General features: G+C 48.9%; 1 protein-coding gene across 1 annotated transcript in view; it reads right to left on the bottom strand.

Moving 5' to 3' along the window:
* PTPRS (protein tyrosine phosphatase receptor type S) overlaps positions 1–15176 on the bottom strand; it is a 138936-nt gene that overhangs the window by 58730 nt on the left and 65030 nt on the right. The window contains exon 5 of the mRNA XM_061466905.1: positions 7425–7613. Within this exon, the coding sequence (XP_061322889.1) occupies positions 7425–7613 (189 nt within the window). The remainder of the gene's footprint in view (positions 1–7424; positions 7614–15176) is intronic.

The raw sequence follows: 15176 nt of genomic DNA, 5'->3' as shown, positions 1-15176 counted from the left end.
TACAGCACCTCCTTTTGCTTTTACCAGCAGAGAATTAGGGACTTTTAAATTTGCACGTGTAGATAAAACCAAAGCAGCTCTTCCAAGGGGTGCACACCCAATCCCTTCTGACTTTCTGTGACCGCTTGAGGTCTAGTATCTTTTTAGCTCCATTAAAGAGACAACGCAGAAGCTACTTACCATGGGTATGTTTCCCAGAGAAACCTAGGGGTAGGAGAGTGGGGAGGAAGGGGAAGGAAGGCTCTGAAGCCAAACAAATGAGTACACATTGATGGTAAGTGCTGAAGACCTGAGTGAGCAAAGGACTGGGAAACTTCCAGCACCACTGGTGGCTCGGGAGCACTTTGCACCAACCAAGAGCAGGTCCTAAGCCTTTCCCAAGCTCTGATAGCATTTAATGCTCAAGATAAACTTCAGTCCTTCACAGTCCTGGAGAGATTAGCTCTTAAAACTCTGCCATAAATCTGAGGCAGCACCGCCTGAGATGTTATTAGAATAACAGTATCAGTATTACCGAGTGCACCCAGCAAACAAAAAAGGACATTATAACCATATATAAAATAAAGACAGGTATAATAAAGATCCAGAGGTGAAGCAGGACAGGAAAACATAACAACACCACCACCAAGAATCTGTACTGAGCACAGGTCAATGAAGCAGGAACTGAGTGGAGAGAAGTGTTTGGAGAGTGGGTGAGTGAGTGAGTGAGCTGGGGATCTTACCTCGGATCGGTGTACCTTCTGCAAAGGAAACAAAGAGAGTGAGTGAAACGACTGTCAACCCCCAACCACCGGCACTGCCCGTGGGAAAAGGACCTGAGTCAAGGAAGACAGTTCCCAGTAGGAAACTTCCTGCTCTGCCTCATCTCACATGATAGGGACAGACTGAAGAGGGCTCGCTCGGGCTATTTAAGGTGGGGATGCCCTTTTTAAAGCAGTCCAATTGAGCTGGCTCTTCACAGAGCCTCCATGGCACTTGGCTTGAAAACTCTTAAGCCTGGTTCCATTTTGGTGCTAAGCATGCCAAGCTCTCAGTTAACAGCAGTGTTTGCTACTTGCAGAACGTATGATGAACCTGCATTTATCACTCCTGGAGAAAAGGGTTGGCATTATGGCCGTGTTAGCCCAGACGGGGAAAGGGATATCCAGGGACCTCGCAACATTAAGAGCTGCAGGTTTGATCCCACCTTTGCTAACAAATTCCCAGTTCCAGACTTTAGTTACTGGCACAGATGTGTGAGGAATGCAATGCCTGCCCCTATCAGGACCTTCAGTTCTCCTTCAGTGGTTCCTCACAGAGACTGAAGCCAGATGCTCTGCTCTGAAGAAGGCCACGCTACTGCTCAAGTGAAAAGGGCTGCTTCATGCAACTGCTCGGGAAGCCTCCCTAGAGCCAGTGCAGGAGGGGGTTGTGTGGGGGGGGAAGAGTCCTGCTACACTTTGGACTGCATCTCCCCTGGGTTATTTCATTCAACCCCCCTCCAGTTGTGTCTCGTTCCCTAACATAAGTCTCCCACTTAGGCAGGTCTCAGAGATGAGAGGAAGTGACACCGTGGCTGGCGAACCAGCCGCCGGCAGTGGTAAGATCACTGTCCCCCCAGTCTGACCTCCTGAGGTTGCAACCATCTTCCTTTGAAAACCCGGCAGGTCCTTTTGCTCACAGTGGCATTCAAAGTTGTCACACAGCTTATCAAAGAGGGGGTTCACTTGGTTGGTTTTTACCCCAATCCTGAGAACAGGGCAGATCCCGCACTTCCAAGTATTGCCTCTTCCAAGGGAGCAATGCAGGAGCTTCTCTGCACTGGTAGCAGTGCTGTCACTCTGCAGCACCTCTCAGCAGGGCACAGTGCATGGCAGATACCAGCCTTATGCTGGTCTCTCCTCTCCCCCAGCAGAATTATTACCCCGCTTTACAGATGGGGAAACGGAGGCAGAGGTGAAGCAACTTGCCCAAGGTCACAGAGGGAAGTCTGGCAGAGGCAAGAACAGGAGTCAAGGCCTCCTGCATGCCAATCTTCTGCCTCAGCCATCAGAAAACCTCTTCCCCCCTTATCCTTCCTGTGCTGGGGTTCAATCCTCCGTTTTCAGGATAGAAGGTAAAAAGATGTGGATGCCGATTACAGGTCGCCTTTATTTTTCAAAGGAGGTGAGGGAAGAGAGGTATTACAGTGTTAGGGTATTAGATTCTAGTTATACTCAGCTTCTAGTTAAGAGGTTAGGTTATTTGCTAGAGAAAAGTTAGCATCTAGTTAGGGTTAGGAACTAGCTAAGGTTAATAAAGCAGGCTGGTTAGGTGTCAGGACAAAGGTTGGAGAGGCAGCGCTTGGAAGAGGTGTGGGGAGCGTGTGTTTGGGCAGATCTCCACACAGGAGACGGCAGGAAGGTTTTAAAAAGCAAGAGAAAGAGAGAAAGCAGCAAAGGGTTATAGATCAACTCGGTCAAAAGACAAACAGCCTCAGATACATCCTTCTGTCTCAGAACTGAGTGAAAATCTGCCATCTGTGGCACAAATCTGGAAGGAGGCTAATGGGAGATGGGGAGAGGAGGGGAGCAGACCCCAGCATCACCCACTGCTAGGAAGCCTCTTTGGCCTTGCCTAAGCCTGGCAGTTTCCCGCAAAGGTTCACTCTAATTGACAGGAGAAACACGCTGAAGTTCGAGCTGTGTAAGCACAGACACAACCGCAGCCATTGCCTCCTCGTGTCACTGTCCATTAGTTATCCCCTGTCCCCTCTAAGCACCAGCGATGCCCAGGGAAATAGGCTGTCAGCAGCTCTTGGAGACAGACTGTGTCTTGGAGAGCCAGGGAAGCCAAGCAATGCCACCTTGGTCCCTCCAGTTCTAACTCTGGCAGCCAGGACGCAGAGGTGAGGAGCAAACGGTGTTTTGCAAGATACCCAACACCAGGGATGGAGGGGACACAATTTGAATCCAAATGAGATCGAGGCACTTGCAAGGAAGGAACAGCAGTTTGAATGGTGGCAGAGACACAGATGGTAGATTTTCACTGTTGGAGTTTCACATCTAACCAGCTTCATGTTCAATGGAGGGGCAGCAGGATGGTGCTAGAAGAGGACATGAAATAATCATTCTGAAGAACGCTGGCAGGTCCTGTGAGACTTGGTACAGGGTCTTGGGGGTGGAGGGGAGCTGCTTGCCTGGCGTCCCAATGGCAGGAGCAAATGCATGAGGATAACCACTGGCCAGAGCAGAAAAACTAAAGCAGGAAGAACTCCCAGTGGAGATGCTGCTTTTCTGAGTGAAAAGCTGGCGTTGGGATGTCACATGCAAATACTCATATCGCTTCCACAGCCTCTCAGGAGCCAGAGATGTGCTTATTCAGGGCAAACCTGGAGGCTGCATGAGCCCAGATGGCCAGCCGAGCAGTCAGCAGCAGGGGCAAAAGGCAGCTTAAAGGACAATGCACTGGATTCTAAAGGACCAAGATGGTGCCAGGTAGAATACCACGTGCAGGTGTCCCCTGCTGCCACAGAGGATGGGATCTGCTCTTCCCCCAGCCTCTCCTGACTTCCCCCACACCTATGGATTCTCCAAGCCTTAAAAACAGGGAGAGGAAGCCAGTCCCCATAGCCATGGTTAATGACAGACAACACGTCCCCACCTCCTGTCAGGCCACGTGTGAGGACATGTGTGTGCTGTGCTCCTCTCCCCAGGCCTGCCTGCAGGGAGCTTTCTGTTCCAAACAAGCGAGCAATCACCCAGGGTCTTGTGCAGTTTTACAGGGCTGGATCCTGCCCGGCAGCTGCGACTGCCACATCTCCAATAAAAGGGGCCTTGGCACAGGGAGGGGACGTGATGGGGCTCTGCAGGAGGCTCCTGCTCCTCAAGGGATGGAGATGATCTCGGGGGCAATGGCCACGATGTTCCTTTTCCCTTGCTCAACCCTTTCCCACGGCTGCTGCCCTGTGATTTACAGCTTCAATTTGAACATGCTGCCCTCAGCTCTCCCTTCTGAGAACACCAATAACCCTGTCAGATGTGAAACTCCAAGACCTCCTGCAGGTGTGAACACAATTATCACAGTTCCAGGGTACAAGCTATTGTGTACTTGGGGAATTCCAGGACAACTGTTGCTAACAGACCAAAAACCATCTAGCCAATGTTAGGAGGTTCGCATTTAGCTGTTATCTCTTTACACAGATATAGTAATCAGGATGATTATTATTCTTTCCGTAGCCTGCAATACCCCTGCAGAAATTCATTAAGAGGGCAGAATATCCTTACTGAAAGAGTTAGTACAAGAAATGCATAGCATGCCTCTCAAGAAGCTGTTACAAAGGAATTAGTTGAAAGGGCAAGGGTTACAAATCTGCACATCAGCAGGTTTGGGGGGTTTTGCTTTGATTTTTTGGGGTTTTAATTGAACAAACTTACCAAAAGTCTCTGAATGTTAAAAAAAGTGAGGGGGGAAAAAAGGAAAGAGAAGTTTGTTATAGGCAGTTATTTAGAGAACAAAAGACACACACAAGACAAAAGGTTTTTGTGTTCCTCTGATGGGAGAAGGTGGCTGGAGGCTGCTTCCCTTATCCCCTCTAGGTGGCACGGCTGAGCAAAGGACATTGGGTTTCTGCTCCACATGTCCTGAGACTGCTTGCACCGGGTTAAGCAAAACATCCAACTCCCTTCCACCACCAAGACCACTTAAACTCTTAAGACAACCTGGGTCTCTAAAGCTGAGATGCTCATGTATGTCTAAGGGAAGACAGAGGTTCTTCCCATCCTCCTCTGACTGACAGTTCCGCTTCTCAGTCAGTCAAAACCCTCAAGTATTAAAAGATTTCCAATTGCTTGGAAAGTTTATCTGGAAAGGAGGAGAAATAAATACTGGATAGAGAAAAGCCACTGTGGTTAATGACACAGTGGCTCCATTATACCGATGACCCAGTAACACATCCCCAGGATGATGTGAATATGATGACCACGGTCTGAGAGGTCCACAAGAACCAAACGTGGTCACAGTTACCCAGTTCTGCAGCTCTGTGTATGCCATTTCACTTGTACCTTTTAATGAGCTCATTTGCATGTTTGCCACTAACTTGTACACTGATACCAAGTCAGCTCTTAACACCCTCCATCATAGAGCAGCATAAGTGCTATCCCAGTGGCTTCATCTCCAGGGAGGATCAGGGTTACTGTCCCCTCCTGTCTCAGCCTGTCCCAGTCTCCGTCAGGGAGCAATGCACAGAGAAGTCCTCAGAGACAACACAGTTGCTGGCTTCCGTGCTAAATCTGTTAGTAGGGTTGATGAAGTTGTGATTTAGTACCAGGGTCACTCCTCCTCCCTGCACTCCTACTGTTAATCCCCAAGAGGATGGACCGGAATCGTACTGATGAGCTGTAGGTGAAAGACACTGCAGCTTATTAGCAGTGTCCTGAAGCATCCAATGCCCTAATGTGTGCTAGTGCCACACTTCTGGAGGCAAAGTTTGTTTTCTGGAAAGATAAATGTATTAAATTCAGGTCTGACTTTAGCAGGACTCCAATCAGCAGCACTCAAACAGGCACCACACTGCCCAGCACATTCAGGTCAGACACAAACACCTGAAGCTGCTCTGCCTTGGTCTTGAAAGAACTGCTTTCCACTGGCCAAAATACTAACACAGTCCAGATGGCCCTGATGTGAATGTGTTTTGCCCTGGCACAGGCCTCTGCATCACAGGACATGCGAGTTTTGAAAGCCCCTAAAAGCAGATGAAATCAGAGAGCTCCCAAGTCCAGGAATCTGCACTCCCTCTCACCCAAGCAACAGGCTTCCACTCCTAAGGCTGACACAGATGCTTCAGGATTTCAGCAGTTTACTCATTCAAAGCAGCTGTAAATGAGATTAATTCTCAGCAGGTATCTTCTGATTTACCAGAAAAGCCAGGAGTTCACTCTGAGGCTAACCAACGCACTGGAATGAAAACACAGCGCTCGGGTGGCTTGAAGGGAAACAGCAGATCAAACCCAGTTAAAGAGTAGAAAGGCATTCTAGCAAGATGATGAATGTATTAAAACTAATCTGCTTGTGCATTACTCACACTTCAGATGATGGGCACAGAGCATGATATAATGCTAGTTTACCTCTCATTATTTATGCTGAGTGATTTGTTTGATTTGCATTTGCCTCAGCTGTTAGGATAAAACAGAGAGGTCAACCTCATCTGCGTCTGCAGGATTCACCAACCCCATTCAACAAAGCAGTTTAAGTATCTGCTTGTAAGTTTGCTTCACTGAGTAAGGACGTGCTTACACAGGTGAATAAAAGCGAACTGGAACGACACTGAATCGTTTCCTCTGGTGCCTCACAGAACTAAAATCAGTATATGGAGCCTTTGCCAAAGAGGGCAAGAGGAAAACCAGACGGTGACACTCTCTGATGTTCAGCTCCAGTGTTGTGGTAGGCAGAGCTGGTTTCTTCGGAGCTGGCAGAGGTCTGGGCAGAAGCAGTTGGCTCTCCCCTGACCAGATGACTTGTAAAATGTCTGCTATGAACAGAGCAGCCCCACTTGCTTCACCAGAGCCTCTGCTCTCCCTTTGCCTACAACAATGCCATTCTTCCACCAAGGAACTCTTGAAGATGTCCCCTTTCTATGCTACAGGAATGTTCTGAGTAGCTGAAGTGACCCTGCTGGTGCTTGTGAGGTCCAACCACAGAGACACATCTTCTTTAGGCTGGGCCAAAGCCCTCAGTCCAAGGAGTATGTGAAAAGGATTCCTTCTCAGGTTAGTTTGTGTCAAATGCTCAAACTTCCAAAGCTTGTTTCATCTCTGCAGCTACGAATGGAAGTGCTTTCTCAGTGTTATGCCAAACTAAACGCACCCGTGCCCTCCTTGCACACACACACACACACACACACACACAGAGTGAACGGGCAGATTTAACAGGTACAAAAGCATCTCCTGAAAAGTGAATATTGAGAGCTGTCACCGGGACACACACACAAACCAACAAACAGAAAACAAGAGAGACAGATGGACAAGCAGATGGGGAAGATGGAAAACTGACAAGAGCCACGGAGCTGGGGTGCATCTGTTCATGGAGATCTGCCCCATGGAGCACCAAGGGTCACTCCAGAATGCTCACAACTGCTCTCCAGCCATGACTGCAGGGACTTGATGCCCAAGAGATCCTGCAAGAGTTCTTCAACGCCAGCTTTGAGAGGTTCAGTTTACAGCAACAGGCTCATGTTTTGACAGTAAGAGGCTGCCTGAGCTGTGGAACCTACCCCAGGTGTGTGTGGCCTATAGAGCCGTGTCTGCCATAGCAGTTGGTTCTCCCAGCACAAACATAAGGTAATGCCCCAACCCAAACCAGTAACACCTATGTCTCTCAGTCCCCTCTTCTGCTTCAGAAACCTCTGAGCAGCCTCTTCACGTCTGTCTCTAGGTCCCAATTTCTCTAGTCTCAGACAGAGACCTTACCTGATCTCAGTTGTTTTATCCTCCCGTTGCTTGCACTGGGGTCCACGGGCAGGAAATCTTTAAACCAAGTGATCTCTGGGTCTGGGTTCCCACTGGCTGCACAGAGCATCGTGGCTGTTCGTGTCCGCTCCACCACTTTCAGCTGGGGCCCCATATCAATGTTTGGGAAGCCAGGAGGTAACTGGTCCTCTGGTGGTAGAGAGCAAAGGAAGAGTGGTTAAACACACCCTGGGAATCAGGGCAGTTGATGGAGCTCAATGGAACACACTGAAGAAAGCAGCAGGCATCCTTGCTGCCTGTGCACTGCAGTTTAAAACAAAGCAACAGTAAACAGTCCATAGATGGTTTGTGAAAATGCATTATAGAGTAAAATTCACCAGTTTATCCATTCTGTGGGACTCTAACGTCCTGCATGAAGATTCTGTATTTAAATGCAAACTCTTAAAACCCTTTGGGGCATGGGAGCAGTCACATCGAAGTTGCTCCAGGTCTTGCACTGAATCCCTCGGTCAGGGAAGTGACTGGCACTCTTTTGCTTTTACAGCAGAAGCTGTGCACATGTATCACAAAGATCCCTGCACCACAGAGTCACATTTAAAAGGAGGGGTTCATCTTCCCCCTCCAAACCCCACTGCACAAAACAAACTGCACAAGGGGAATAATGGCAGTGACTGTGTGAGGAGGCTGTGATTTTTAGCTTTATTCATTCAGATACTGCCCTAGAAGAAGAGGGATGTGGCACCAGCACCTAGAAGGCAGGCTCAACTGAGCTTCCTGCTTCCTCTCAATCTTGCCTTTGCCTTCACTAATGAGGGTGAGGAGGGCAATCCTAGCCCGTGCTGCCTGATTTGTGGTAACTAGTACAAAACCCCAGTGCTTCCCCCATAATCTTTGTCACAATCTCTTAACTCCTGGGGAACAGAGCTGTCTGACACTGCTGCTGCTCAGGAACATGCCATTTTTCCCCCTCAGAAAATCAGCCTTTGAAGGAGGGCAGCTTGGAGGGAGGATACTGGCACCAGGGTGAGACTTGATAGGGATTCTCTGTCATTTCAAATGAAGCATGTTGAGGAATCGCAGCCTGAGGAATCTATGGCATTGAATCCATCCCCAAAAGCAGGTGAGGGAACAGAAGGGAAAGAACAGAGCATCTAAAAAGGGCAGAAGCTTTTAAAAAGTAACATACATCACCATCAGCTCCCACTGAAAGCAAGAGGAGCTCTCACAGCAGCAGCAGAGATGGTGGAAACCCTTGCCTTGGTTGGGCCACATCCCTGCCCGCTGCAGGCACAACCAGAGCTCACTTCCTTCTGCTGGCACATCAGGTATTGGAAGGAATGGAGCCAAACTGGGTATGGCTGAGCCCACAGAGGGTGCAAGAAAAGAGAAGTGGCCTTGCTATGGTGGGTGCTTCCTCCTCGAAGAGCAAAGCAGAGCCGCCAGATCCCAGCACTGCTCTACACAAGCTCCAAACACACACGCGTTGGGTAAGAGATATTGCATGCTGTTGTGCCTCACACTCGACTCCTACAAAGCTATGAAATCATGAAGGCAGAGCTAAAGGTTTCTGCGGTGCTCTGATACTCAAGGCCAAGAAACTCTTGCCCAATGCTGTTATTAGCAGTGCACAGCTACTGCAGAGAAGAAAAGGGTTTAAATGCCTCAATTGTGTGTTTAAAAATGCGCATTGTTTCCTTCCTCTGACCACTGCTGGAGCGCTATAAAGGATCTATTGTGACTCACTGGAGAGTGAAATGTATTAACCACATCTCTCCTCATATATCAAAGGAATCTGACCACCAGCAAAACCACGGAGCATTTTATAACTGTTAAAGTAATACAGATCCAGTATGGACAATAAATGTCGTCGTTTCAGTGCATCTGAAGCCCTTCTAAACCAGGCTATTGCATTCTAAATGCTAAACAGCTTTAACCAGGCACTGAACCAACCCTTTGAGCTCTCAGTTCACCAGGCTCTGCTTGGGCATCACAAGAGCCTCCAAACAGTGTGTGATCCTGCAGATCCCATGTACTGCAAACCCCTGGCCCCTCCATGAGTGCGCCTGGGACAGAGGGAGCCTGGGAATTGCTTCCAGCTTCCAGCCAGGCAGGCTTTTAACGTCTTCTCTTCCCTCCTGCTCTTTAACCAGGCTGTGGTGTGCTGTGAAGGAGCTGCTGCCGCATTGGCTGCAGATGACATCATTATTGATTCCTGCTTTCATCCTGCTCCCTGGTGCTGCTGCTCCACCTGGCTCAAACCCCCGGCCTCTAATTTCATCAACCAATTAATCCACAGAGAGAATAACCCTCTCGACTGGCGGGGTGTCTGCGTGCACGTGTGTTGTGTTGGGGGAGGCCTGCTACAACTATTCTGCCTGAGTGTTTCTAATTAAACAAAAATGTTAATCTTGCAGCACAATGTGCAGAATTCCTCTGAGTTTAATTAAAACAACTGCGACTCGAGGCGTGATCAGATTTGAGGATCAGATCAGTGGAGGACGCATCTCTGAACATCACATATTGCACTGATTCAAGTGCTCAGATTTCCTTCCTGCCAGGAAAGTGAAACTGCTTTCATCCCCTAACTAGATTCCCTGTAGTAATGCAATTACTACCTCAGCTCAGTCCCCGTAAGACATGCACACAAGTGCCCTGCCACCCTCCCCACCAATCCCCAAACACCACCCCATCAAACCTGTCACCAAATAAGCAAGTAAGGAACGGCTTGGATCGTGAGTTCTCCTTCTAAAAGCAGCCCAGGCAACCGCAAGAACAAAAGAAACAAGGCACAAGCTGAAGATGCTTTAAGGGCACACCTGGGCAGCTGCCTGCTGCTGACTATCATGTTGGCTCATGCAGGCAGATGTTTTCACGTGTTGCCCTTGCCATATTAACAGAGCACCCTAAACACCTTGTTCATACCTGCTTAGACTGAGGTGCTTAAAGACACCCCTGATGAAAAGCTGATGAATTACCTCAAGGCCACTGAACAAAGCAGAGTGAGAAAGAACAGAGAGAGGCAGAGAGAGAAGAGCACTTCAGTGTTCATCTGTAATAAATCCTACCAGAGGATGTGCCTCGAAGCCAGCTGGGCGCATGCGCTGCCACACACGGGGTCACACAGAACAAGCACGGGTGCCCCTTGCTGCCTCCCGGGTGCTCTGGAAGGTGGCAGCTCTGTGGTTACCTAATTGGCTATGCTGGAAATGTGGATGATGAGGAAAGGCAAAGCGGCTGGTGCTGCTGCTCTTCACCCCACAGGGTGTGCACAGATGTTTAATAATGGAGAGGAGAAGCAGTGAGTGAGCATTATGGGCGCTCTACGTACTGAATGCAGAAAGCCACAACGAGGATGCTGCTCAAGTGAGGAAGAGGAGTCATTATTTGCTCTTTGAAGACATGTGGCCCAGCTCATAGGTGCTGTCAGGTCTCTAAGCAGTCAACTAGCCTTGCTTCAGGGTGGAGGAACCAAGAACACAGAGAAGAAGCAGCTTGAGTGACAGGAGTTTTAAGCTGAATCAGGATCAAAATCCAGTACTCCTGGAATTTATTCCTGTTCTTTTCATTAACTTCATGAACACTCACAGCTGTCCCCTCCCCAAAAGGCCTCCTGGCATTATGTGCCTTGGGAAATTACAAGTTCTTTCCATCACTGCATATGTACCTGTGTCTTAGCTAACTGTTACTTCACAGGCAAAGACAATGCTAATACACGGAGGAGTCTCAGTAAATGCTCTGTTGAGCCCATTCATTTTGATCTGGAAGTTTTATTACGAAAACAGAAATAAACTAACAATGTTATTGAAAATTTGCAGCCTTATAAACAATAAAACATGCTTAGATCTGTGTGATGGACCTCGTAACAGTGCAGGTAATCCAGCGTCTTTCCTGGCTAACGTCTCCCTAGATACCCCCCTTAGAAAGGCATCTGAGGTAACATCACTCTGACATTATCCACAAGCTACACAACTAATCTGCTTCCAATGCTGCCTGATGTTCAGGTCACTACAAGAAAAGCAGAACAAGTCAAGTTTGAAGCAAGACTGCCAAGAACTTGTCAAGTGGCAAGGTCACATTTCCGAGGGGCCGCCTGCTCTCGAAGATGCGCTGCTGGGGGGCCCCATGCTTTCTGCTGAGCATCTAGAACTGATTTATCTTTAGCTCTTGCTGATCTAAAGCCAACCATTACGAAAAGCCCCAACCAAACAGCAGGGATCTGGCTAGAACTTTAGACATGCCCACACCAGATCTCCTCGTGGAGTAGGAGATGTGTGAGGAAAAACACAGGCCAGAATTGGTAAGAGGAATGTATGACCGCTTCCTAAAAAGACATCAACAGGGAAAAACTACTAAAAGAAGTTTTAGAAGTCTGTCCACAGCAGCCTGAATCATGCTCTGGTACCAGGTACCACAGCCCTTACCAGTCTGATAGCTCCCCTCAATTTTCCAGAGCACAGTAATCCTCAGGAAAAGACAGCATCAGCCAGCATGCAGCAAGCAACACATCAGGGCACAGTGAATTTTGTTCCATTACATTTAACTGGACCAAGCCCTGTTTTTTATGGGATCACGCTGCATTTATTACTGACTCCCAAAGGGAGACTCCATGGAACTGTCTCTATCAGCTTCAACAGAGCAAAGCACCAAACCAGTCTGGCCTCTGCCTGAACCCCAGCTCGCGCCTCCCAGCAGCAGAGGCAATGCAGGCAGAAAGCTGAGGCAAAGCTCCCTTCCCCTCAGCTGCAGGCAGATGGGCCAGCCCTTCACAGCACGAGGATCTCTGTCTCAGGCTACTAAACAAGTAAAGAAAAAGTATGATCTGTACAGAGGAAGCAGTAATGATAATAAACATGTAATCTTTGCTGGGAGCGTGGAGCTTACAGAATGATACCAACTGGGAGCTGGGTGCCTGTGCCAAGCCGCTTCCTTCATGCCTAAGTTATAATGAAAAATGACAGCAGCTGGAGTCAACAATAACTGGAAAATGCTTCCCCAAACCACTTTCCTTCCTTTTCTTCGGGCTCTGCAGCAATCAGGTTTGCAGGCACTACATCTAGCCAGCTGTGGAAAGAACAGCGAGTCTCCACAGCCCTATCAAAACTCAAATCCCTTGAGAAGCAGAGCAGGAAGGACAAACAAGCCAGAGGAGCTGCTGTTAAGAGACTCTGTGTAAGTTGAATGGTGTCCATCACAAGCTCTGCTTCCCAGAAGCTCCCCAAGGTTTCCTCTCCTGCAGCTTCCTGTTTTTAAGTGAATGCATGTGGATTTCTATCCGGGTCTGATCCAGGAGTAGTCATGTACATAAGCAAAAAGGGGTTTACTCTCAATCCCTCCAGCAGCTGCATCTAGGAGGGAAGAATGTATTATTCATGTATTATCAAGAACATTGTCTGTTCATGAGACTGCTCTGCACTGAGGTAGAGGATATCCTGTAGCTGCCCATGAACGTGTACAGCATGAAGGTACACACATCTGTGTCTAACTGTGACCACAACAGCAAAGCCACCAGGCTGCAGCATGACTGCAAAGCCCACCCTGCCGACTATGGAAGGGCACGGGCCCAGGTTTCCCTGCTCCGCGGTCCGCCAAGGGAACAGCTTCCACAAATGACAGCTCACATTCCTCTCCGAGCTGTGGAACAGCCCCCATCTTTATGCTAAGCATGAGTCCTGAAAGTGAGAGGAGACGGGAAGGAGGAGGAGGCCTTGCAACGAAAGACAGAGAAAAGACAAACAGGAGAGTGGGAGAAAGCAGAAGGGGAGGAAAGCAGAGGAATAGATGCCAGCATGCTAACTTTGTGGAGCTTAGGGGATTTGTGCTTGGTCCTTTTAACTTTCCCAGCACTTAGAAGTGTGGATAAAGAGGAGACAATCTTTGCTGTGGGAAAGCTAAGGCAAGATTAAGGATGGAATAACTCCAGCTGAGCAGGCAAGGGGAGGGTATGCTACACAAACTGCTTCCTTGGGGCTCTTCAAGAGCATCCTGGCCGAGCCCTGCAGCTGATCACTGCTCCCCAGCATTCCATGAAGCAGGTATCCTCGCTGCTCTCGCACAGTCCCCTCACCGGGCTACCAAACAAGGCAAACAGCATAGGAAGGCTTGTGTAACACGGGAGCAGAGCACGCAGTCATCATGTTGTGGTGGGATCAGCAAAGTGCGTAATTAGTCAGGTGGTGGGGAGATGCAGCTCCTGTCCTGTCATCTGCCTCTTCAGCTGACGTGGCTGATGCTGACACCGGAAGGAAGGGCTGCAAAAAGACACGTGCAAAGAACCTTGGTCCCTAAGGACAAGCACTGAGCTCAGCTCCTCCTTTCCTACAGACTGCAGCTTTCTTTTGGTGCAAAGTGCCTTGAAAACGCTGTGAGAATCCAAGGGATTTGTAAGGGCTGCAGCTGGAGGAAAACCTTCTCCTTTGCCACTGCCTGTAGCTAAATTCAAGGGGTAGAAACTTTGGAGTATGATGGCAGGGCACTTCTCCCAAACTGTCACAGCTCCCAAGGAATACACAGGAGTAAGTGTGAAGAACAAGGCTCCCAGCCCTCTGCAGTAACTTCAGCTAGACACACTCTTGTCATCAAGCACAGTTCCAATCTCCTGACAGATCCATCCCACCACGTACTGCTAACAGAAGGTTAAATGCCACGCCAGGCAAAGGAGCTACACAAAGATTTAAGTGCACCTACACAAATCTGTCAGGCATGACTGGACCACGGGCCCACATGCTCAAAGGCAGCCAGCATCTTGACAAGACAGAACCTGCCGGGTGGGCAGCAGAAGGGATATTCCCTGCTACAAGGGGAGGTCAAGGGCTTTGCCATGTGCTCTTTATGTCTGGTCTTTATTTACTGCTGTTCGTTGGGGATTTGCAGACAAATTTCACTCTGCACTATGAAGGAGGCGCTCAGTGTCTGTTCAAACAAAAGGATTTGAGATGCTCATGGAGAGAACACTGAAGAAAAAGCAACTGGCACAGATGCAGAGCTTCCTTATGAGGATCACACACTGGCTGGAGCACCTAAACCTGTGGGTAGCCATGCTCGCTGCAGAAATAATGGCTCCTACTGCAAGTACCATGGCTTTGCTACAGCCCCTTCTGCTGCTGGCTTCATCAATAGCCAGTGTTCCCAAGTGGGGCTCCCTTCAGGAGCAAACAGGCAGGTATCCACCACAACCCTCTTGCCCGGGTCACCTGCGTTGCCCTGTATTTGAGCAGAGGACCCCACACCTCTTCTCCCCTAAAATGGGTTAGTTTTAGCAAGCAGCCCAGCTGAGTGCTTCACACAATGATGCTGCCCATCTCCGGGGTAAGAACAGCAAACGTCCAGAGGCATCCACAGCACCAGCATATTGTTCCCTCCCCCGCATCAAGTTCAGGGAGCATGCTTCAAACAGATGACATGAAGGAGGCATCCATGTAAACATCCTCTATAGGGGAGAGAAGTGGGAAAAGAACCAGAACAGAAATGAAGAGGGGAACTGTTTTCTTGGTGAGACCATGAGCAGAGGACCTCTGGAAAGGGGGAAGATGCCCGGAAGGGCAAACCAGGTACCTTGCTCAAGGGAAGAGGTTGGCATTGATAACAACTGCACAAAAGCCTCTGCAGATGCATACTCAACCTCAGCCCATTAAGTGATTCCCTCAATGAAGGTTTCCTAGGGTGTGTGGATGAGTGGTGCCACGTTTCTGAGGAGACGATGGGGACGCTTTGGTGCCGCTTATAAACCTGGGGAAGGAATTTTTATTGGAGGGG

The sequence above is a fragment of the Pezoporus flaviventris genome, unplaced genomic scaffold, assembly GCF_033815535.1.
Source record: "Pezoporus flaviventris isolate CSIRO_AGI_PZ_B2104156 unplaced genomic scaffold, CSIRO_AGI_Pfla_v1 ptg000043l, whole genome shotgun sequence".
Lineage (NCBI taxonomy): Eukaryota > Metazoa > Chordata > Aves > Psittaciformes > Psittacidae > Pezoporus > Pezoporus flaviventris.
This window is presented reverse-complemented; position numbering and strand designations above follow the sequence as displayed.